Below are 22,592 nucleotides of genomic sequence, written 5' to 3' on the forward strand. Positions count from 1 at the left end.
GAAAAAAAAACCCTAACAGGTGCACTTTAAAGATTGAAATCACAACAAATGTATGTGAAGAGCGCTTTATTCCATCTGTTAAAAAAAAACAAAACAAAACAAGCAACGTTCCTTGAAAACACCAGAAACAAAAAATGACAATAATCCAGCTTCAGACTTTATTCTTTCGGTTTGTCCCACGGCGGAGAAATCAGACACGTGACCGGGACGTAACGGCGAAACTGGCCGATTGTCAGATGTGTATGACGTGACGATGTAGAGGCATTGAACTGAACAACGCCGTGAGGGTTTGTCCGACCAGACGACATTGAAACACAAATGTATATGTATATATGTATATATAAACATCCTGAGAAACAAAATCATCCCAGAGGACGTGAGAGGCCTGGTTTCCTGTTAGGATTTTCTCTTTTTTTTAGGCACAGAAATGATATTAAAATGATTTTTGATATTAAAACCACTTTTGGCAAAACATAACGCAAACACGTTCACCACAACACCCAACCCGGTCTCCCCGAAGCATCCCGACACCCGACCCGGTCTCCCCGAAGCATCCCGACACCCGACCCGGTCTCCCCGACGCATCCCGACACCCGACCCGGTCTCCCCGAAGCACCACAACGTCAAGATTGTCTTCACTGCTAAACATCATGGTTGTGTTTTCCCCCTCCCCATTACGATAATCCTACAGTTGAGCCCACAAGAAAAGTTTGCACACCCTTACAATGAAACAGATATCTTAAGCGTATTAGGTTTTACAGAAGTAATAAAAAAAAAAAAAACCGTGCGTGATAATACGTATATATTAATCGTGAAGCCAATCGAAATATCGATATTTTAACATGTTATTTAAGTCTCTTATTCTGTTATGAGTCTGTTATTTAAGTCTCTTAAAACGCTTAATAACTTCCAACTTTGGCTTCCAGATTTTCAGCTTTTAGATCCTCTCGCTTGTAAATTTTGGCCCCTTGAAGCCCGTTCCTGGTGCGTTCTTCCTTACACCTCACCTTTGACCTGTTCTCATTGACCTTCGCTATGATCATACGCCGCCTTCGAAGAATCGGGACGAAGAGGCTTATGGCAAAACCTTTAAAAAATAAAAATAAAGCAGTACATTTTCGAAATAATTCTATTCCAGATCACTCGTCTAATCTCATTAACAATGACATTTGTTGTAAAAGTGTTAGATCTGACATTTTATTTACTGTATGCCTATTAAACCTTTTTTTTTTTTTTGGTCAAAATCCTTCCTCTCATAGCCGTTAACAAGGTGCTTGTCTAATAATATAATGTGTAAAGTTGATAGGTTTGATTTCGCATCTATTAAGGAATTCTCTGTACATCTCGAAGGCGGATCTTTCAGGCGGGAAAATTCGAGTTGAAATGAGAACACAGAGATCACGAGATAAGCAATAAGAGACTCGATCGTTCCATTCACGCGTCGATTGATCGGCTTGTTATTGTTAGCGGTTTTTCATTTTGATTGACATCTAATAGCGCACTCTGTTCAGTCCGTACAGATTTTCACCGAGTTTCTTGTGCTTCTTATTGTGCGTAAAACTACTCGAATCGGCGCGATCGCGATCGCACGAGATTGTTCTGCGCGCTCTTTCGCACCAAAAGTCGGTAAACGAGAACGTTTATCTGTACTCGCGTGAATCGGAGAGGGTTTCGGTCGGACGCGCGTTTTGACGACACGTCTCGGCCCGAACCTGCGGAAAATCCTGACGTATTGCACGCTCCTACGAATGTGGCGTTTGAGTTTTGCGTTCGTTTTAGCGACCACGGAACCCCGGAGTCTCCCGTTCTCTACTGTTTGTGGATCAGTCGTAAAACAGAAGTCCTTTTTTTTAATACTGGAACCCATAACCAGTGAGGTGGTGTGCAAACTTTCACCCATGCCTTGTTGAACACACGCTGCATTTCCTTTGCACCACAAAACAAATGTGGATGCTCATGGCAGTCAGAGAGACATCGCCGTTCACTCACAGAACAGCAGTAAAGCATTCGAGACTGAAGAATCAACCACGTTGAAAATGTCCACGCCTGAAGGCTTTCTTAAGCGCGCGCCACAGGACCTGCTGCGGCTGGGACGGGGTTAAGCCACGATTCAAATCAGGCGTGCATGTTGGCCTGATTTACAACACACACACACTCACATTTGCTGTCTTAGTCATCCTGAAAGGTTGCAGGCTGTGTGAGTGAGACGCTGATACTTTATCCTTCTGCCATAGTAATATGAGAACATCATGCACACAGTAAACGCAGTGCGTTATATACACACACACACACACACACACACACACACACACACACAGAGTCCTGCGCCACACGTTACAGCTCCGAAGTCAGCATACAACACACGGCATTTATCTTTGCTTGGTCTTTAGTAGCTTTAAAATAAAATAAAATAAAATAAACACTCCGTATGAGTATGTTTTACTAAACAGCCAGCTAAATGTCTTCTGATTTACTATAGCTAGCATTCTAGCCCCTCCCCATTGTCGCTATGGTTACGGCATTATTTCATTGTGCTCTCTTCTTCTTGTTTAAACGTTTAAAACATTTTCCATGCGCTGTAGGATCTAGTCTTATAAATCCCTCACTCCTGTCTGAATCGTCGTTGCTCCTATTCCTTCGCCATTCGCGGAATAAAATAAAAATAGATAAATAAATGATCATTGTGTGGGGTTCGTTCCGACTACTGCACCGTTAGTCAGAAGCCCACTTTGGTAGTATTTTTTGTTGGTTTTTTTTTTTTACAGTTGATGCTAAGTATAATTACGGCATACAAAAACCTAGCCCAGTCTCTTCATGGTAAGTTTAGCAAGGAAAATTGTTGAGAAAAACGTCCGTATTTCTCACGAGTTACGTAGTGTTACAAGTTCAAATCTCGTTCAAGAATACGTGATTCAGGAAAGCAAACTAAGGAAATGGAAATATCGATGCCAAGCATCACCTAGCTAATGACCGAGGCTAATTAGCTAGCGATGACTATTCAAATATTACTTCGAACAATATATAAAGGCGATGTCAAGAACGCGTTCCCGTAGATCCAGCCAGCCATCATCGGTGAGCCTGGAGCCTATCCCGAGGCGGGGGACACCCTCGACGGGGTGCCAATCCATCACAGGGCACAATCACACGCCCGTTCACACGCTACGGACAATTTGGAAACACTAATCAGCCTACAACGCACGTCTTTGGACTGGAGGAGGAAACCGGAGTCCACGGAGGAAACCCCCGAAGCACGGCGAGAACATGCAACCTCTGCGCAAATGATTAGCCTCCAGATATTTTTTGACCTTGCTCTGACCTTGACCCTGAATCTAATCAGCTCGTCTGCCGGTTTTCCAACAAAACAATTATCCGTTATCGCGTATACGTCACACTAACGTAGAATCTTGGACGACGGGACGGACGAACGTAAGCGCTTAGCGGCTTAAAAACGACCGAGTAACTACACTTAGCATCAGCTTCTAAAAAAAAAAAAAAAAAAGCCAGAAAAATCTTCCATAACGGCGAATACCACAAGAGCGAAAACCTGTTAAATGTCAACACAAACTTGGTTTAATGCTTTACAATCACTAGCATTGATTACATTTCTTGACTGGATCTACGTTATATTGCGTCTTGCTATAAAAAAAAAGAAGGGAGGGGTTGCGTTGCCAGGTAATGGGAAAGACTTCTTGTATTCGTGTATTTCTCTATTGAAGAAGCAGCTTAGAAGTGCATTAGTTTTTCATCAGTCCCATTTGGAAAGCAGCACAGGGACATCTGCTCATGTTTTCATCCCTCAGAATAATAATAATAATAATAATAATAAGCTGCAGAGGGTCAGTGAGAATGGAGTTGTAGTAAATATCGTGATCGGTGATGTACCTCGTCACACGGGACACCGAGAACGTACTGTAGGTGCTATGCGTCGCATGAATCTTTTCACATTCTTGTTAAAATTCCCAAATAATTAATGAGTGATTATTATTATTATTATTATTATTATTATTATTATTATTATTATTACTGAGCTCTGTTCTACTGCACTGCACAGCACCTACACACGGCAACATCATCTCCACAGGAGGAGGCGTTATGACGAACGATACGACAATTAGATGCGACTGTCGTTTATCTTTTTTTCTTTTTTTTTTTTTTGTGGCGCAAAACAACACCGAAAGCTGAACCGGTTTCCGGTTATTACAGACACGCACTTTCACTGTACGGTGATATGAAACCATGAGACCGAGGTGCTCTGAGCTGAATGACGAGCGCCAGCAACGAAACATCTAGAAGGTAAACCTTGACGTGATGAACGTTTACGATCGGGTACATTAAGTTTGCGCATTGCGTAAGCACAGTTATTCTCCTAGTGCAGTGGTCTCAAGGGTTACAGTACAAAGAAGAAGAAGAAGAAGAAGAAGAAGAAGAGGAAATTCTGGCAAACACCTACGCTACCTTCTGTCATAACCGTTTGAGCGTAATCTTATCTTATGTGTGTTCGCATGCTCGTATCGGTGAGTCTCTTCTCTCTTGGGCGTCTAATAATCCGAGTAATAAAAGTACGACGTTATTCAGCTTTAAAGAAGAAACACAGCCTTAAAGTCTAATAAGCAGAGTAAATTTTTTTTTTTTTATGGCATCTCTCGTGTCATTAAAATATAGAATATAACTCATGTCTGCATCTGAATCACACTCGAGTTAAGGATTTCCAGGAGCACAGGAACATGTGTAGGGTTCGGTATACACGCTGCAGTGTTTAGTGTCGCGATCGCGCCTAGGAGGCAGTTTATCAGCCTCTAATCCGTCGTCCTTGTCAGCCAATCCGTCCGTTTTGCGACCTCTGCCGTCACGAACACTTTGGAGATTTCGAATCTTTTAAACCTGCTACCCTTTTAGTCGTCTAGTAGTAAATTCAGACCGATCTAGCCCCGCCTGTGTCTCACTAGCTCCTCCAGCAGTTGCAGCCCCAGTTCCCACGCTGCTCCTCGTCCTGATCTTGCCCCCTCAGCGTGACCGTGTTGGCCGGCTGACTCAGCACCAGCGGCTTCTGCGACTTCAGCTTGTGCGCCACCGTCATGAAGATGGCCTCCACGTGGTCGCTGTCGTTGCTCCCGCCCTGCGGGTTCTTCGCCGAGGTCTCGAACAGAGGCATGGAGTGGGCGTCGGCGAACTGCTGGGCCAGCTCCGTGCTCACCTGAGCGGCGTGGCGCAGGTCGCATTTGTTGCCCACCAGGATCCGGGGCACCTCGTGGCCGAGCGCGTGCTGCCGGCACTCCTCGATCCACGCCGGGAGGCTGCGGAAACTCGCCGCGCTCGTCACGTCGTACACGAACACCACGGCGTGCACGTTTCTGTAGTAGTGCTGCACCATGCTCTTACGGAAACGCTCCTGACCCGCCGTGTCCCACAGCTGGACCTGGAAGAGGGAGCGAATGGGAGAGAGAGAGAAACACAATGAAAGGACGTAAATACATTTCTCACACCAACGAGAGCTCCGGCAGAACGGCGGAATTTGAGGAAGAGTCGGATAAACATCTTAAAATTTGTTTCGCGCTGTTTATTGCACAGAAGGTTCACAAAAAAACATCATTATTTCATTTTCAGCTGACTCGCATATACCCGCTTTCATCTGACTCGCCCTCGGGTAATATAATAGAAAAACACAGAGTAGAATAAAATAGTGCATAGAAGTAAGTAGAACTGAATAGAATAGAACATGACGAAACAGAAATGCAGGATATGATAAAAATAATAATACAAAAAAAAAAAAGAAGAGAACAAAGTAGAACCGGAAAGAATCCAATAGAATAAAGCAGAACAAAATAACAGAAGAGAGTATATTGTAGAATAGAACTAAATAGAACAGAGGAAAATAAAAGAGAACAGAACAGAGTTGTATGGAATAGAAAAGAGAGAGAGAGCGTGTGTGTGTGTGTGAGAGAGAGAGAGAGAGAAAGAGAGAGTGAGAGTGAGTGGGTGGGAATTAGAGACGGAAATGGCAGAGAGAGAGTGTGTGAGTGGGAAAGAGAGCAGTAGACAAAGAGTGATTTTGTGTGAGAGGAAAAGGGAAAGAGATAGAGAGAGAGAGAGAGAGAGAGAGAGAGAGAAAACGAGAGGGGGGAGTAGGGGTAAAGATACTGTAGTGATACAGAGGGAGTTGGAAGATATAATGATAGACACACAGGGTGAAAGAGGAAGAGGCTTCAGACAGCAGAGAGACAGATGGAGAGAACCACAGTGGAAGAGAAAAAAAAGTGATTGTAGTGATAATATAGTGATGCAGAATGGAGAGAGAGAGAGAGAGTGAGGGTGTGAGTGAGTGAGTGAGTGAGTGAGAGGGAGTGAGAGAGGGAGTAACAGTGACCACGCTGGGTCTCTATCAGTACCAATCCGAACCGGACATCCCCACAGTGACCACGCTGGGTCTCTATCAGTACCGATCCGATCCCGACATCCCCACAGTGACCACGCTGGGTCTCTATCAGTACCAATCCGAACCGGACATCCCCACAGTGACCACGCTGGGTCTCTATCAGTACCGATCCGATCCCGACATCCCCACAGTGACCACGCTGGGTCTCTATCAGTACCGATCCGATCCCGACATCCCCACAGTGACCACGCTGGGTCTCTATCAGTACCGATCCGATCCTAATGTCCCCACAGTGACCAGGCTGGGTCTCAATCAGTACCGATCCGAACCGGACATCCCCACAGTGACCACGCTGGGTCTCTATCAGTACCGATCCAATCCGGACATCCCCACAGTGACCACGCTGGGTCTCTATCAGTACCGATCCGAACCGGACATCCCCACAGTGACCACGCTGGGTCTCTATCAGTACCGATCCGATCCCGACATCCCCACAGTGACCACGCTGGGTCTCTATCAGTACCGATCCGATCCGGACATCCCCACAGTGACCACGCTGGGTCTCTATCAGTACCGATCCGATCCTAATGTCCCCACAGTGACCAGGCTGGGTCTCAATCAGTACCGATCCGATCCGGACATCCCCACAGTGACCACGCTGGGTCTCTATCAGTACCGATCCGATCCGGACATCCCCACAGTGACCACGCTGGGTCTCTATCAGTACCGATCCGATCCTAATGTCCCCACAGTGACCAGGCTGGGTCTCTATCAGTACCGATCCGATCCCGACATCCCCACAGTGACCACGCTGGGTCTCAATCAGTACCGATCCGATCCGGACATCCCCACAGTGACCACGCTGGGTCTCTATCAGTACCGATCCGATCCGGACATCCCCACAGTGACCACGCTGGGTCTCTATCAGTACCGATCCGATCCTAATGTCCCCACAGTGACCAGGCTGGGTCTCTATCAGTACCGATCCGATCCCGACATCCCCACAGTGACCACGCTGGGTCTCTATCAGTACCGATCCGATCCCGACATACCCACAGTGACCACGCTGGGTCTCTATCAGTACCGATCCGATCCGGACATCCCCACAGTGACCACGCTGGGTCTCTATCAGTACCGATCCGATCCCGACATCCCCACAGTGACCACGCTGGGTCTCTATCAGTACCGATCCGATCCCGACATCCCCACAGTGACCACGCTGGGTCTCTATCAGTACCGATCCGATCCCGACATCCCCACAGTGACCACGCTGGGTCTCTATCAGTACCGATCTGATCCTAACATCCCCACAATGACCACACTGGGTCTCTATCAGTACCGATCCTATCCCGACATCCCCACAGTGACCACGCTGGGTCTCTATCAGTACCGATCCGATCCTAATATCCCCACAGTGACCACGCTGGGTCTCTATCAGTACCGATCCGATCCCGACATCCCCACAGTGACCACGCTGGGTCTCTATCAGTACCGATCCTATCCGGACATCCCCACAGTGACCACGCTGGGTCTCTATCAGTACCGATCCGATCATCCCCACAGTGACCACGCTGGGTCTCTATCAGTACCAATCTGATCCCGACATCCCCACAGTGACCACGCTGGGTCTCTATCAGTACCGATCCGGACATCCCCACAGTGACCACGCTGGGTCTCTATCAGTACCGATCCTATCCGGACATCCCCACAGTGACCACGCTGGGTCTCTATCAGTACCGATCCGATCATCCCCACAGTGACCACACTGGGTCTCTATCAGTACCGATCCGATCCTAATATCCCCACAGTGACCACGCTGGGTCTCTATCAGTACCGATCCTATCCGGACATCCCCACAGTGACCACGCTGGGTCTCTATCAGTACCGATCCGATCCTAATATCCCCACAGTGACCACGCTGGGTCTCTATCAGTACCGATCCTATCCGATCATCCCCACAGTGACCACACTGGGTCTCTATCAGTACCGATCCGATCCTAATATCCCCACAGTGACCACGCTGGGTCTCTATCAGTACCGATCCGATCCGGACATCCCCACAGTGACCACGCTGGGTCTCTATCAGTACCGATCCTATCCGGACATCCCCACAGTGACCACGCTGGGTCTCCATCAGTACTGATCCGATCCTGAAACCCTGAGTATCAGCTGATATCAATGTGATCATTTTACTACAACTCTTTTAAAAACACAGGAAAATCCTGCATATTCATATGTTAAAAAAATAAATTCTTTTGCATTTGCTACAGGATTTCATTCTTTTTTTTAACAAATTCGTTGTTTCCAATATCTGATCCATCACGTTCCCCTGGTATCAGATCGTCGGCACGACTGAAACAGTGTCTCTGATCTCAAATCCGATCTCATCTGAACCGGTCCGGCGTTTAAACCCTTCCACCCCCCCATCTCAGCCCTGATACTGATATCACTATTTCTAGTTTGGATTTGAGATTGGACCGGTGAACATATTTAAATCTGAGCTGATTTATAAATTATATAATCAGATAACAATACTTTTTTTTTTTTAAATCAGACTGTTGTATCCCTGACATAAATGCCTAAACAGATGAATACTGTGACTCTGTGATGTGATGGAGAGATTGTGTATGTAAATATGCAATAAATAAAATTATAACAGCAATAACTAAATAAAGAAATAAACCTGACTAAAGGTTAATAGATGACCTGGATCTAGAAACCTGCATAACAAAACATTGCATCACACCTACTACTAAGGGTGACGTCATAGGTACGGCGACTAAGGGGTTACGTCATAGGTACAGCGACTAAGGGGTTACGTCATTGCCATAGCAATGTGCTTCCTTTCCCAATGCTGTGTTACTGAGTAAGATCCGATCTGTCCTCTCACCTTGATCTTTTCTCCGTCGATCTCGATAAGCTTCTCTCGGAAGTCCACCCCGATGGTGGCCTCGGTTTTGTCCGGGAACTTACCGGCGCAGAAGCGGTATGTGAGGCAGGTCTTTCCCACCCCGGAGTCTCCGATCACTATGATCTTAAAGATCCGGGTGCGGGGAGGAGGCAGTGTGGAGCTGGTCAGAGAGCTGCTGAACTCCAGAGAAGACTCCATATCTGCCATCTTCACTCTCTCACTCTCTCTCTCTCTGTGTGTGTGTGTGTGAGTTTAATCAGAGATAACAGATAACAGCAGCATGTATGTGTATACAGATGCTCCAACCCTAGCTAGCTGAGTCACTGTAACCCAGAGCAACAAGCAAAACTAAATCAAATCAGTTATATTAATTGATATCTTCTCCTCTTTCTTACGTATACTCCTGTCCGGATTAGACTCACTCCATATTTCTGACCTCTCTCTCTCTCTCTCTCCTGCACTGCTGCTCCTGCTGCTGCACTGTTTTGGTTTTCATCCACGTACTGACCCAGCGCAAAATCTCGCGAGATTTGCTGTATGATTTGTTTTTTTATGACGCAGTGGAGCGATATCGCGCGGAAATCTCGCGAGATTTTATATAGCAGAGTTTCTCACATAAGAAGATCACATATGCTATGATGTACACTACCGGTCAAAAGTTTAGACACACTCATTCTTTATTTATGTATAATTTTTTTATTTTTTCTCAACATTTTTAGAATAATAAGAATAAAGTCATCAAAACGTCATCTGGAATAACATAAACGGAGCTCTTGGAATTATGTTGTGATAAATAAAAAAAATAATAAAAATCTAAATAATTTAGTATTTTATCATCTTCAAAGTAGACTAGAATTTCCAGAAATGTATTCTTGGCATTTCGTTCGTTTAAAATAATTTTTTTTGTAAATAAAATGTTAGTTTTCTAATGAAAGAAATGAATAGGCCTATGTTGGCGCGGTTATATTTTTGTCCACGACACAGATTTCACACATTTAATCACACACCTTCAGATCAAAAGGTTTTTAAGGTCATGAGAAACATAGTGTCCACAAACTTTTGACCGGTAGTGTGTATTATCTAAAATATTATATATTATATAAACTTTAGGACTTAACTTGATTTTTATTTTATTTAAATAATTAAATGTATTATTATTGTTGTTGTTGTTGTTGTTGTTGTTGTTATACTAATTAAAATAGTTTAAAGAAATACATTACGATATACACTGATCAGCCATAACATTAAAACCACTGAGAGGTGACGTGAATAACTTTTTGGTTTTGTCACTACAGTGGCACCTGTCGAGAGGTGGGGTGTATTTATGAGGGAGGAAGTGATCAGTCAGTTCTCAAAGTCGATGTGATGGAAGCAGGAAAAATGGGCGAGCGTAAGGATCTGACTGAGTGACTTTTACAAGAGCCAAATTGTGATGGTTAGACGACTGAATCAGAGCGTCTACAAAACGGCAGAAATGGTTTGAAATTGTCCAGAAATGTTTTGAAGAACATGACAAAGAGTTCAAGGTGATGACTTGGCGTCCAAATTCCCCAGATCTCAATCCGATCCAAGTCCGATCCACGGAGGCCCCACGTCGCATCTTACAGGGATCTGCTACTAACGTCTCGGTGCCAGATACCACAGCACACCTTCAGAGGTCTTGTGGAGTCCATGTCACGACGGGTCAGAGCTGTTCTGGTGGCACAAGGAGGACCTGCACAACATTACACAGGTGGTTTTAATATTATGGCTGATCAATGTACAATATACATTTAGTTTTTAGTTTTTTTTTTTCTGTTCTGTGACTATTATTTCCATTGTTAAATATATCAATTTAAAAAAAAAGTTAATAAACCTTTAAAACATGGTCTGCAGAGTGCATTTTTAAATAATGTATAATAAAACAATACATTAAAAAGACAATGTTTAAAATATTTAGGATGGTTATACAGTCACATATGAGTTCAAGCAGAATAGCATTTCACACTGCTATTCTCATGCTTCATATTAAGCCCTTGGCTTACAGAACATATTTTATTCCATGAACATCAATTTTGTAAGTAATTTAAAAAAAAATTCTGCTTCTCTATAGCATTTGAATGTATAAAACATGAACTGGCCCCCAATCCCCAACCTCAACCTGAAATGTACATGCTGTCTATAAAGATTTAAATCAGTGTTAAACAATTAAATAAGGTTTTTTTTTTTTTTTTTTTTTTTTTAATGGAGTCAGTTGTTTTTGCTCATGTTTGGTTTGTCAGTTTTTTTTTTTCCCAGCCAGAAGTGCGATGACCCTTACCAAAGTCCAACTTAAGTGGAACCGAGTGTCTGAAGAGAATGCTGGTAAGTCTTTAGGAACAGCATTTTTAATAATAAAAAAATAAAGGCATAAAATACGCTGCATGTTTGTGACCTAAAACGAACAGTATGTTAACATCGCAGTATTATTACTAAACCATTGGTCAAACCTGAGTCCTCTTCACTTCGGCACACAGGTACCATACAACGTAGAAGTGGAGCCTCCACCCCCGGGGCTGCGGACGGAGTTTGAGACCCTCTTAAGCACTGAAGTTCTGCAGTTTCTGTCAGACCTGTGCTGCAGATTCCAACCAGAGGTGGACAAGGTAAAGAGGTGAAAAACAAAACGTTGGCAGTATCAGTGGTATTATACTCCACATTCCACAGTTCAGGGTGTATACACTCTGGAGTGTATACAATTCTCCATTTTGTCATGCGTCAGGTCCTGAAGATGAGAATCCTGCGAAAGGTTCAGTTGGATCTCGGCGAAGAGCTGCCGGGTTTCACGGAGGACACGGCTCACATCCGGAACGATCCGTCCTGGAGAGTGAGTCCCGTCCCTGTCCGACTGCAGTGCAGACATGTGGACATCGGTGACCTTTCACCCTGTGACACGCAGCGGCTTACGCAGGCCCTCAGATCAACAGCGCAAGGAATACAAGTAATACAGAATTGAAAACTCCTTTACTAAGGTTCATTTCAGCATTTTATTAGCTCAGGTGTGGGCTTCATGAGCAGAACTTATCCAGGAGTCAGTACTTTTCCTAAACACCAAAACATGCGAAGCTGTTTATAATGTAAAAAAAATAATGCTTCATATTTCAGAACTACAACATTTAAGTTGCAAAAGCTGAGTAGTTATGTATGCATTCCAGCTGTGCACGGCATTCAACATACAACGGATATAATTCAAATAAAATAAAAATAAAAAGTCTAACCACAAAAACCTGCCATTTTAACAGCCCCATTTCTGGCTGAAGAAAAGCAGCTTTAAAGCATGATGCTGCCACCACCATGCTTCAGCGTAGGTGAATGGTGTTCTTTTATTGATGTGCTTTTTTTTTGCACCAAATATACCTTATGGAATTATCATACCTTTAGAATTGGTCTCATCAGACCATAACACATTTTGTCACATAGTTAGGGGTGATTTAGTTGAGCTTGGAAGTTTTTTTGTGAGAAAGGGTTTCCGTCTAGCCGCCCTACGCCATATCCCAGACGTGTGAAGAATACGAAAGATTGTTGTCACATGCAAAGAGCAATCAGTATTCGTCAGATATTCCTGCAGATCCTTTAATGTTGCTGTAGGTCTCCTGGCAGCCTCCCTGGTAAGTTTTTATAGGGACGTCCTGTTCTTGGTGATGTCACAAACAGTTTTTAATTTTCAAATTTTTCCCTAAAATGTTTCTGATTGTTTTTTACTTCATTTTCCATCCATCCATCTTCTATACCGCTTATCCTTCTTCAGGGTCACGGGGAACCTGGAGCCTATCCCAGGGAGCAGGGGGGACAAGGCGGGGTACACCCTGGACAGGGTGCCAATCCATCGCAGGGCACAATCACATACACACTCACACATACACTACAGACACTTTGGACATGCCAATCAGCCTACCATGCACATCTTTGGACTGGGGGAGGAAACCCCAGACTACCCGGAGGAAACCCCTGCAGCACGGGGAGAACATGCGAACTCCGCACACACACTACGCACACACAGGGCACACACAGGGCCACGGTGGGAATCGAACCCGCGACCCTGGAGGTGTGAGGCGAACGTGCTAACCACTAAGCCACCGTGCTTCATTTTCATAAGCTCTGTGTAGACTTTTTTTATATTTTTTATATTTCGATTTTGATTAAGATCGAGTTTTTTTGCCCTCTCAGGTACAAAAATGCTTCAATTATCGTTTAGAAAGGTTCTTTCTAAGCGGATTAACATCTTCACTGGTCTCCTAAACCTCCGTGTAATCTGTATCCTGAGTTCTTCATAACAGAAACATCAATTTGTTGTGCTCTTTTGCAGGTAGATTTTGACGACGGCAACTGCCCGACATACTACAACCAGATCAAGGGCATTTATAACGTTTATAAGGTCGTGCATAATCAGTTTCACGGTGAGTTTTTGCTACCTTGAAGCACTGTACGTATCTTCCACATTTGCCAATAAATCTGATATACTGATTGCATTGCTATGTACTGAATTTGATCCCAAAAGTATCTGGAAAAAAAAAAACCCCAAAACAAAACAAAACTAGACTCCGGATCCACCGTGAACTTGACCTGATGAATGAATTACTATTCAAGATCGATGCAAAATCTTAATACTTGTCACAAAGTATTATTTTGCTCCTCCCTCTTCAACTAGATGCCCCGCCCATATCCCAGGCCCCGGTTCTTATGCTCCGCCCTCGTGCTTGGAACATGGTGGAGCACAATATGTTGGTAATAATGACAGATTTACTCTAGCATTGCTTATTTCATAACACAGTACCTAAAGGCTAGTCGAGCATCCTGTCAGTCAGTAGAATGGTGTCTTGTCGTTATGTTTGTGTCTGCTGTATCTACAGGTGAAAGGTCGGGAGGTTCCTGGTCCGCTCTTCGATTTTGGCCTGCTGATGTTCCATAATGCGAAGCTGCTGCTTGAGAACCAGAGCGGGCCATTTTTCTACCTGTCCAAAGTCAGAACCTTAGCAAAACATTTCAGCGTAGTAGAATTAAAAGCCTCATTAGTTCAGTATCACGGATAGACCATACAGTGTATTCATGATCACTTCTTTCAGTCAGAAGAAATATATTATCGTTGTTTGTTTTACTGTGAAGATTCTCTGGATTTCCTGAAACATCAAGTGTAAAATGAGGAAAGGATTCTGTACTCTTTGCATATTGTACATTGTTTATGTTCGCCTGAAGCTGGAGCAGTGACCAGAGATACACGTTTGTACATAACATTTGATAAATATTCTTTAGGTGGAGAGTTACCTGGAGGCCAGGTTGTGGAATCAGATTTTTCTCTGGACTGAGGACAGGGTAAGGACGTTTGCGCTTTTAGAAATGTAAAGCGATGTAATTAAATCGAGCTAGACACAAAAATAAAATACATTTAAAAAAAAAAATAAAAAAAATAAAAAAAGGAATATACATAGTGACGCACCGAAAAATCGGATCACTCTGGACTAAACAATGTAACAAACATTGAAAATATAAGTAACATTTTTATTATTATTATTATTGTTAATGTTACTATTCAATTCTTGCTTTATTGCATGAATTGCAAATATTTTTATTGAATTTTTTTTTTTTTTTTTTAAAAAGCTTGTGATAATGGAAAATACTGCTCTGTTTTTCACCCGGTCTGTTAATCCTGCAGTGGAAAAGGACTTTGGTGAAGCAATACAACTTCGATCAAAAATGATCAACATTTTTACTCTTAAAATTGATGTTTTTGGGACTTTCACCAAATCTTGGTGCATCCCTAATCTACATTTATAAAATTTGGCAGACGCCCTTATCCAGAGCGACTTACATTTATCTCATTTATACAACTGAGGGTTAAGGGCCTTGCTCAAGGGCCCAACAGTGGTAGCTTGGCAGTGCTGGGGCTTGAACTCCTGACCTTCTGATCAGTAACCCAGAGCCTTCAACCCCTGAGCCAGCACTAACTTAGATATAGAATACACAATAAAAGGTGTAACACTCAGTGAAAACAGAATAAAGCAATGTACATAAAAGCCACACGTTTTATCATTATATCGTATCGTGTACCCATAATGTGTGTCCTTGTGTGTGTGTTTTGTGGGGGGGATATCTTTGTAGGTCCCCAGAAGGTTAGGGCCTTCGATTTGACCTTACAGGGGGCATTTGTCTGGTCCCCATGAGGAAAAATGTTTGTGTTTTTTGTTTGTATGTTTGTTCTAGTACAAAAAAAAACGGAGCAGACTACCAGTACACTGACGTTCAATTCCTCTGGCAGAACGGATATCAACTTATGTGCCATTTTCAATCAATTTTATGAACAAATGAATTAATTTAGTCGGCTATAAGATGAGTCAGGACACTGTTGGGTTTCTGTGTGTAGAGTATCATGACTCAGTGTTTCGCTGTCTGCGAGCAGGGTGATGGGAAAGGGGAGGGGTGTGAGCCCACTGCTGGGCAAATAATTCACACTTCTCCGCAATAACACCGGTAGAGAGATAAAAACGGACAGTATACCAGTGCCACACTCAAATTATAGCATTTAAACCTCGTTATAGAGGTACAAAAATAACCAAAATACCAAATTTTAAAGTTAAAGAGCCAAAAGGTGTCCTGTTGGTTAGTGAGGTTAAGGTTTGGGTTAGAGTTGAGATTTTTAGCTGCTTTAATTATTGTCAGTGGAAGGATAGTGAGATGTGTGTGTGTGTGTGTGTGTGTGTGTGTGTGTGTGTGTGTGTGTGTGTGTGTGTGTGTGGTAGCTGGGCTTGCCAGTGGGCAGTATCAAGGCGACGGTGCTGATCGAATGTGTACTGGCGACGTTTGAGATGGAGGAGATCCTGTACGAGCTCCGAGAGCACTCTGCCGGTCTGAACTGCGGCATCTGGGATTACTCTGCGTCCTTCGTGAACAAATTTGGTGTGTACATGTAAACACTATAATGACGAGTTTGAATTTAACCGAGAGAAAGAGAAATAAACGCCTCGGTTCTCTGCAGGTCATCGTGCGGAGTTCCTGCTCCCTGACCGCAGTAAGTACGTGAACATGGAGAAACGTTTCCTGCGTAGCTACATGGAGCTGCTGGTGCAGACGTGCCATCGCAGGGGCGCACTGGCCACCGGGGGCATGGCAGCGCTCCTGCTACCCACACACACAGACAGTGCACTGTACACGACTGTACTGAACACCGTCACCAGGCAAGAGACAGCAGATCTGCTGCTCAATTAAAAGAGATGCATGATTTAAACCAAACACTCGAGGGTCAAGGGTCCAAGCCTTGCTCTTTGGTATTCCTGGGATGTGATCTCATAACCTTCCTCTAGCACAAAAAGCTTTACGTCTCATTTTTAAATCTACGTTATGATATTCGTCTGATATTTAGGATCTGATATTCCCATTGTGGCAGTCTGCAGGAGTTTCAGAGCTTCTGAAGGTTTTATTTCAATTCCATTTTCATCGAATTATGATTATGCATTTTAACGATACAGTCAAGTGCAAAAGTTTGTGTACCTTCAGAAATGGAATTTATACCAACAAAACGTTTAGTGTGTTCAGTTCCTAAAGTAATAACACCAGGAAGAGGAATTTCAAAAAAAAAAAAAAACCAAACAGTTCATTCGGTATGAACTGAATTTACACAAATGAACCAGTTCAAAAGTTTACACACGCTCGATTCTTAATACCGTGTGTCGTTACCCGGATGATCGACGACATGATGTGTTTATGTTTTGTGAGAGTTCTTCACGAGTCCCTTGTTTGTCCTGAGAAGTTAAACCACCCGCTGTTCTTCAGAAAAATCCTCCAGGTCCGGCACATTCTTCACTTTTCCAGCATCTTCTATATATTTGACTCCTTTCCTTTAAACAGCGACTATATGATGTCGAGATCCGTCTTTTCACACCGAGGACGACTGAGGGACTCGTCTCATACACGACTATTACACAAGGTGCACACGTTCACCGATGCTCACGAAGGCGACACGATACATCAAGAGCCGTTGGGGGGTGTAAACTTTTGAACAGGATGGTCGGTGTAAATTGTTATTATTTTGTCTTCTGGGAGACATTTAAATATTTTATGTAGCTTCTGAAGGGCGGTACAAAATCAAAAAATAAGATCTTTAAACAAAATAATAATTTAATTTGTAAATTTTTTGTATTTTATAGTTTTGTTAAAACTGTGATATCTTGAAATGGTCAGAACTTTATAATAGCAAGGTCACAATATTGCTGCTGTTACTGTATTCACGTCACGTGCGCTGCTTTATTTCGTAACTTCAGACTGAAGCTCTTGGAAATCCGAGCAGGGGTCGACGGCTTCATGGTCTACGACATGAACCTGATTGAGCCGATGCAGAAAGTAAATTTCATATCACATACGGTATCTGACACGATCATGCTCTTGGACTCGAGAGTGAAACTTCGACTCGGGAGCCTTCGAATACTCGGCATTTTTACCAACGTCTTCTTCTTCTCTCTCTCTGCTTTCTTCCGTCGCAGTTGTTCCAGCTCCATTGTACAGGACCGAACCAGCTCCATCAGCTACGCCACGACGTCAGTGTGACCTCAGAAGATCTGCTCACTGTACCAGCGGTCAGTCTCATTATTTCATAAAGAAATCGTTCCGCAAAAACGTTACTAGACATCGATAAAACGGCACGGAAACACACACACTTCAGTCCACATTCCAGAAATGACGACCACTCCCAGTCTTACACAAGCTCCACCCCCTTCCTCTGCTAAACCTGTGTAAGGTCATTTGCATGGTTTTAATTTACATACTGGAACCTGATTGGCTCTTATATTTTATGACGTAATAACTCTACTCTAACTCAGATCTTCAGATAACACTTTGTGTATGTACTTTCGCACAAAATACATTTTTTATAAGGTTTCGGTTTGAAGACTGGATTTCAAAGCGACCTTAAAGAAGCTGAACCTGGTGTCTACTGTAATTCTGTTACTCTACCAAATTTTATCCTTGCTATAGGATACATTCAGTCTAGCGCTATGTAGTGTATTAAACTTACGCTACGATGTAATACGTGGTACTACAGCGTAAAATCTCTGTGCAGGGTGGCGTAACGTTGTACGGACTGAAGCACAACATCGCAGTCGGCGTGTTGTTCATCGACGCATGGCTCTCAGGTGAGGAAGAAAAAAAAACGAAAGAAAACAAGCTTTAAAAATTGCACACTTCACAAATGTCGTTAACAGTAAACTCGGGAAGTCCATTTCCGCCACGGAGGGGACAAAATGAAAAAGTTAGGCCTGTTTGTGAGAATTATTTCTCGCACATTTGAGCTAACATCTCGCATTTCTGACATTTTTGTCCTCGCAACTGAGAGTTCATATCGCAATGCGACGCTGACGTCCACTTTTTCACATTTCGAGAAAGAATGCACCGATAAAGCGTCGATCATTCTCTGTAAATAGGCTATACACAGCAAGAACAACGCTCACCGGCGAGTCAAGACAAGGAAAACCGGTACTATGTCTAAACTGCGGAAAAAAAAGTCAGAGTTGTGAGATATAAAGTCACAATGGTGCAGTAGTGTGGATCAGGTGGTAGAGCAGGTTGTCCACTAATCGTAGGGTTGGCGGTTCGATTCCCGGCCCATGTGACTCCACATACCGAAGCGTCCTTGGGAAAGACGCTGAACCCCAAGTTGCTCCCGATGGCAAGTTAGCGCCTTGCATTGCAGCTCTGCTACCATCGGTGTGTGTGTGAATGAGGACCAGTGTAAAGCGTTTTAGAACCGCTAAGGTTAAAAACGTGCTGTATAAGTGCAGACCATTTACCAAAAAAAAAATGTTTTTAATTACCTGGGGAAGGAAATTTAATTGAAAATGAAACACTTCGTAGAGTTAGCATCATTTCCTAAATGAGAAAGAACAAGAGTCGTATAGTACAGTGGTTTTCAAAGCGGGGGCCACCAGGGGGCGCCCGGGGGGCCTCAACAATTTGGTGTGAAAAATAAATTCTCACTCTCAGCAACCACACACACACACACACACACATAATTAATTCCTAATGTAATGTAATGTAAAGATGTAAGATGTAATTATTAATTTAAAAAAAAAGGGGGATATATTCAGAAGTCTGTATTTTTAATGTGTTTTAAAGACTTTAGTTTAGTATACACATATATATATTATTTTTTACAAAGAAATTTCTATTGCTTCTCCTTTGTTTGAGATGTCATCTTGTTGGTTTATACACCTTCATTTCATTTGTGAATGTGTTTGGAATGAAAATCTTCAGCCGTCGTTTATCGATTCAATTCGAAACAATTCAACACTTTTCACCCCCAAATCTTTGAAAAAAAAAAAAGAGTATGTTTTAAAAGAAATTCTTAGTGGACATTTTATTCAGAAACCCTTTGACGGATTCACAGTCTTCAGCTTTCACTGTGATCGTACTGTGTTTGTTGCTTTGTGGGTCAGGTCGAGGACATTTCTTCTTTAAGGGGCAGGTGGAAGATTCAGCTACTGCAGAAATCTCTCGATCTCAGGTGCGTGTAACAGTTCTGATGTTAACTGAATGAGATTTTAATGGATTTTAATTGAATGGATTTTAACACCTGGATTTTAATTTGTCTCACCTGTGTCTCTGTGCTAATCTCTCCTCGGTTCAGGTGTGGCAGTGGATCAGACACAGGGTGAAACTAGAGGATGATGGGAGGACTGTGGTGACTCGTGGCTTCATCAGGAGCTTGACGCAAGGCATGATGGGTGATCTGAGGGCAGCGGCGTGCTGTCAGACACAAAGGTGTATGAAGTATTCATTCTTGATTTGTACTATGGAGAAAGAGTGTTGTGTGTGTGTGTGTGTGTGTGGACAAAAAACTGGAAAACCTTAAGAGCTTGTTTTTTTGTAGGTTTGTCATAATTCAGACTTAAAGCTAACATGAACCGGAAATTCAAACGTATTTCACTTCCACAACATGACATTTCTGAGTGAAACCATATTTTGGCAAGCAGTGACTCGAATGCCCATGTGTGTCGTTCGTGAACGAGTCGACTCTTTGAACAACTCGCATATATGCTCCGTAGATTTTTTTTTTAAAGACGTAGTCAGTGGAATTATTCTTGCCGTTCATGTCACGTAATCTAAATATTTAACTGGAAACATGATTTCAAAATCCGAGCGATTCATTAGCATGAATTGATTCATTTTAAGCAAAAAAAAAAAAACCCAAAAAACTCTTCATTCTGGTCAGTTTTTTCCTTAATTAAATCAAATAAAGTGTCGATTTCTTCATCTGTCCTCAATCGTATAGTGTGGAACATATGTCTAACGCACTCTACGTCATTATTTATTCGACAAAACTGCTCAAAATATCACAAATTCCGTGTGTAACAAGATCGGGACCTGAACGACTCGACTCTTATTGATGAGCCGAGTTAAATGACTCGACTCGCTGAAATGAATCGGGATTCTCATCACTAATCTGACCGAAGACAGGTGGCTTTTTCATGTTGTCTTCAGTGATATTTACAATAACTGCTATTTACACTTGTCTTACGCACAGAGACGAAGCGAGGCTAACCACAGCCGTGTCCATGTTTCTGGAGCTGGTACAGAAGAGTGATTTCCCAGAATTCCTGACAACCTACCTGTACCTGGACCACACGTTCCTGAGCGCTCAGGGCCAGCATGAAGAGACAGGGATGGAAAGATCTCACCGAGCCAGGCTCTAATCATGATCCTACCTCTGTAATACAGCCTGATCTACAACGTGGGAAATAAGTATTGGACGCGCCAACATATTTTTCAGTAAATATATTTCCACTAAGTATTAAATACATTTCACTTAGCGTGTTCGGAACTTTTTTCCCGTGTCGTTCCACTTTATTACACATAACTTCATTTATGGACTCGAATGCCCGTGTGTGTCGTTCGTGAATGAGTCGACTCTTTGAACAACTCGCATATATGCTCCGTATATTTTTTTTTTTAGACGTAGTCAGTGGAATTATTCTTGCCGTTCATGTCACGTAATCTAAATATTTAACTGGAAACGTGATTTCAAAATCCGAGCGATTCATTAGCATGAATTGATTCATTTTAAGCAAAAAAAAAAACCCCAAAAACTCTTCATTCTGGTCAGTTTTTTCCCTAATTAAATCAAATAAAGTGTTGATTTCTTCAATAGTGTGAATTCTTTATATTTCCAAATGTCTTGAGTTAATACTGATGTCTGGTGAAAATTTCATGTGAATAGCCTCATTGGAAATATATTTACTGAAAAGAATGTTGACGCGTTCCATACTTATTTCGCCCACTGTACATCTTATGTAGTGATGAATAAAATAAAGAAAGGAACATGGCGGTGAATAGCATTAGGGGTGTTTACGTATCTCTCCTTCCGATACGACGCGACGTATGACGTGTACACATTTAAAGCAGACGACGACACAGCAATACTGTATGAATTAAGGCATATTTAGAGCAGGGACGGTCTAAATAATACAAACCTTAAAAGACATCGATTTGACATCCAGGCTGGGGCTGATTTCTTTCTAGCCCAGACTGTAGATCCATGTAGCCTATTAGTGACCATTAGTCTCCATTCTGGGTTGATATTACACTATATGGCCAAAAGTATATGGACACCCGAGCACCACACGTATATGTTGGCCATCTCCAACCTGTTGAAAGCACACAATTATATAGTATATCGTATAGATTGTCTTTGTATGCTCTAGGATTGCAATTTTTCTTGACAATGCACCGGTGCACAAAGCGAGCTCCGTGAAGACATGGTTTGTCGAGGTTGGACTGGAAGAACGCGAGTGTCCTGCACAGAACCCTGACCCGAACACCGACTGCACCCCAGACCTCCTCGCCCAACGTCAGTGCCTGACCTCACTAATACTCTTGAGGCGGAGTGATCACAAATCCCCCACAGCCACACCCCAAAATCCAGTGGAAAGCCTTCCCAGAAGAGTGCCGCTTATTATAACAGCAAAGAGGTCGTCAATCTGGAATGGGACGTCCAACAAGCACATATGAGCATGTGATGGTGAGGTTTCACAAACTTCTATAGTGTCGTATAGTGTATTTCAGCCCACTCCACTAGCACATCTGTAACACCACAACATCAGCAAAGATTGAGAACGTGCACGCGTCACGAATGTGAACTGAGCTGGATTATTCACTCCATCATCTTTAAAATACCTTTGGAGAAAAAACTAAAAGTGGATATTGGGGCGGCTGTGGCTCAGGTGGTAGAGCGGGTTGTCCACTAACCGTCTCCACATGCCAGTGTCCTCGGGCAAGACGCTGAACCCCGAGACGCTACTCCCTGCTCCC

General features: G+C 43.1%; 2 protein-coding genes across 4 annotated transcripts; one reads left to right on the forward strand and one right to left on the reverse strand.

The window, feature by feature from the left end:
• Positions 1-51: 51 nt before the first annotated feature.
• rab33ba (RAB33B, member RAS oncogene family a) lies at positions 52-11,884 on the reverse strand. Of its 3 annotated transcripts, none has more exons than XM_053631823.1 (3): positions 11,753-11,884; positions 9,264-10,998; positions 52-5,416 (listed from the first exon to the last, which is right to left on the reverse strand). In XM_053631823.1, the coding sequence occupies exons 2-3, from the start codon at positions 9,489-9,491 to the stop codon at positions 4,943-4,945; spliced, it is 702 nt and encodes a 233-aa protein (XP_053487798.1). In that variant the 5' UTR covers positions 9,492-10,998; positions 11,753-11,884; the 3' UTR covers positions 52-4,942. The 3 variants fall into 3 exon arrangements, with proteins under 3 accessions (XP_053487798.1, XP_053487800.1, XP_053487797.1); XM_053631825.1 differs by having other exon boundaries at positions 11,741-11,791; XM_053631822.1 differs by having other exon boundaries at positions 11,584-11,785.
• On the forward strand, positions 11,557-21,619 carry ugl (ureidoglycolate lyase). The gene is made up of 15 exons (XM_053631818.1): positions 11,557-11,627; positions 11,780-11,908; positions 12,025-12,243; positions 13,609-13,699; positions 13,951-14,027; positions 14,153-14,263; positions 14,553-14,612; positions 16,037-16,193; positions 16,273-16,471; positions 17,555-17,633; positions 17,774-17,866; positions 18,349-18,421; positions 19,721-19,788; positions 19,912-20,045; positions 20,809-21,619. The coding sequence occupies exons 1-15, from the start codon at positions 11,622-11,624 to the stop codon at positions 20,975-20,977; spliced, it is 1,665 nt and encodes a 554-aa protein (XP_053487793.1). The 5' UTR covers positions 11,557-11,621; the 3' UTR covers positions 20,978-21,619.
• Positions 21,620-22,592: the final 973 nt, after the last annotated feature.

The sequence above is a fragment of the Ictalurus furcatus genome, chromosome 8 (genome assembly GCF_023375685.1).
Source record: "Ictalurus furcatus strain D&B chromosome 8, Billie_1.0, whole genome shotgun sequence".
NCBI classification, from domain to species: Eukaryota; Metazoa; Chordata; class Actinopteri; order Siluriformes; family Ictaluridae; genus Ictalurus; species Ictalurus furcatus.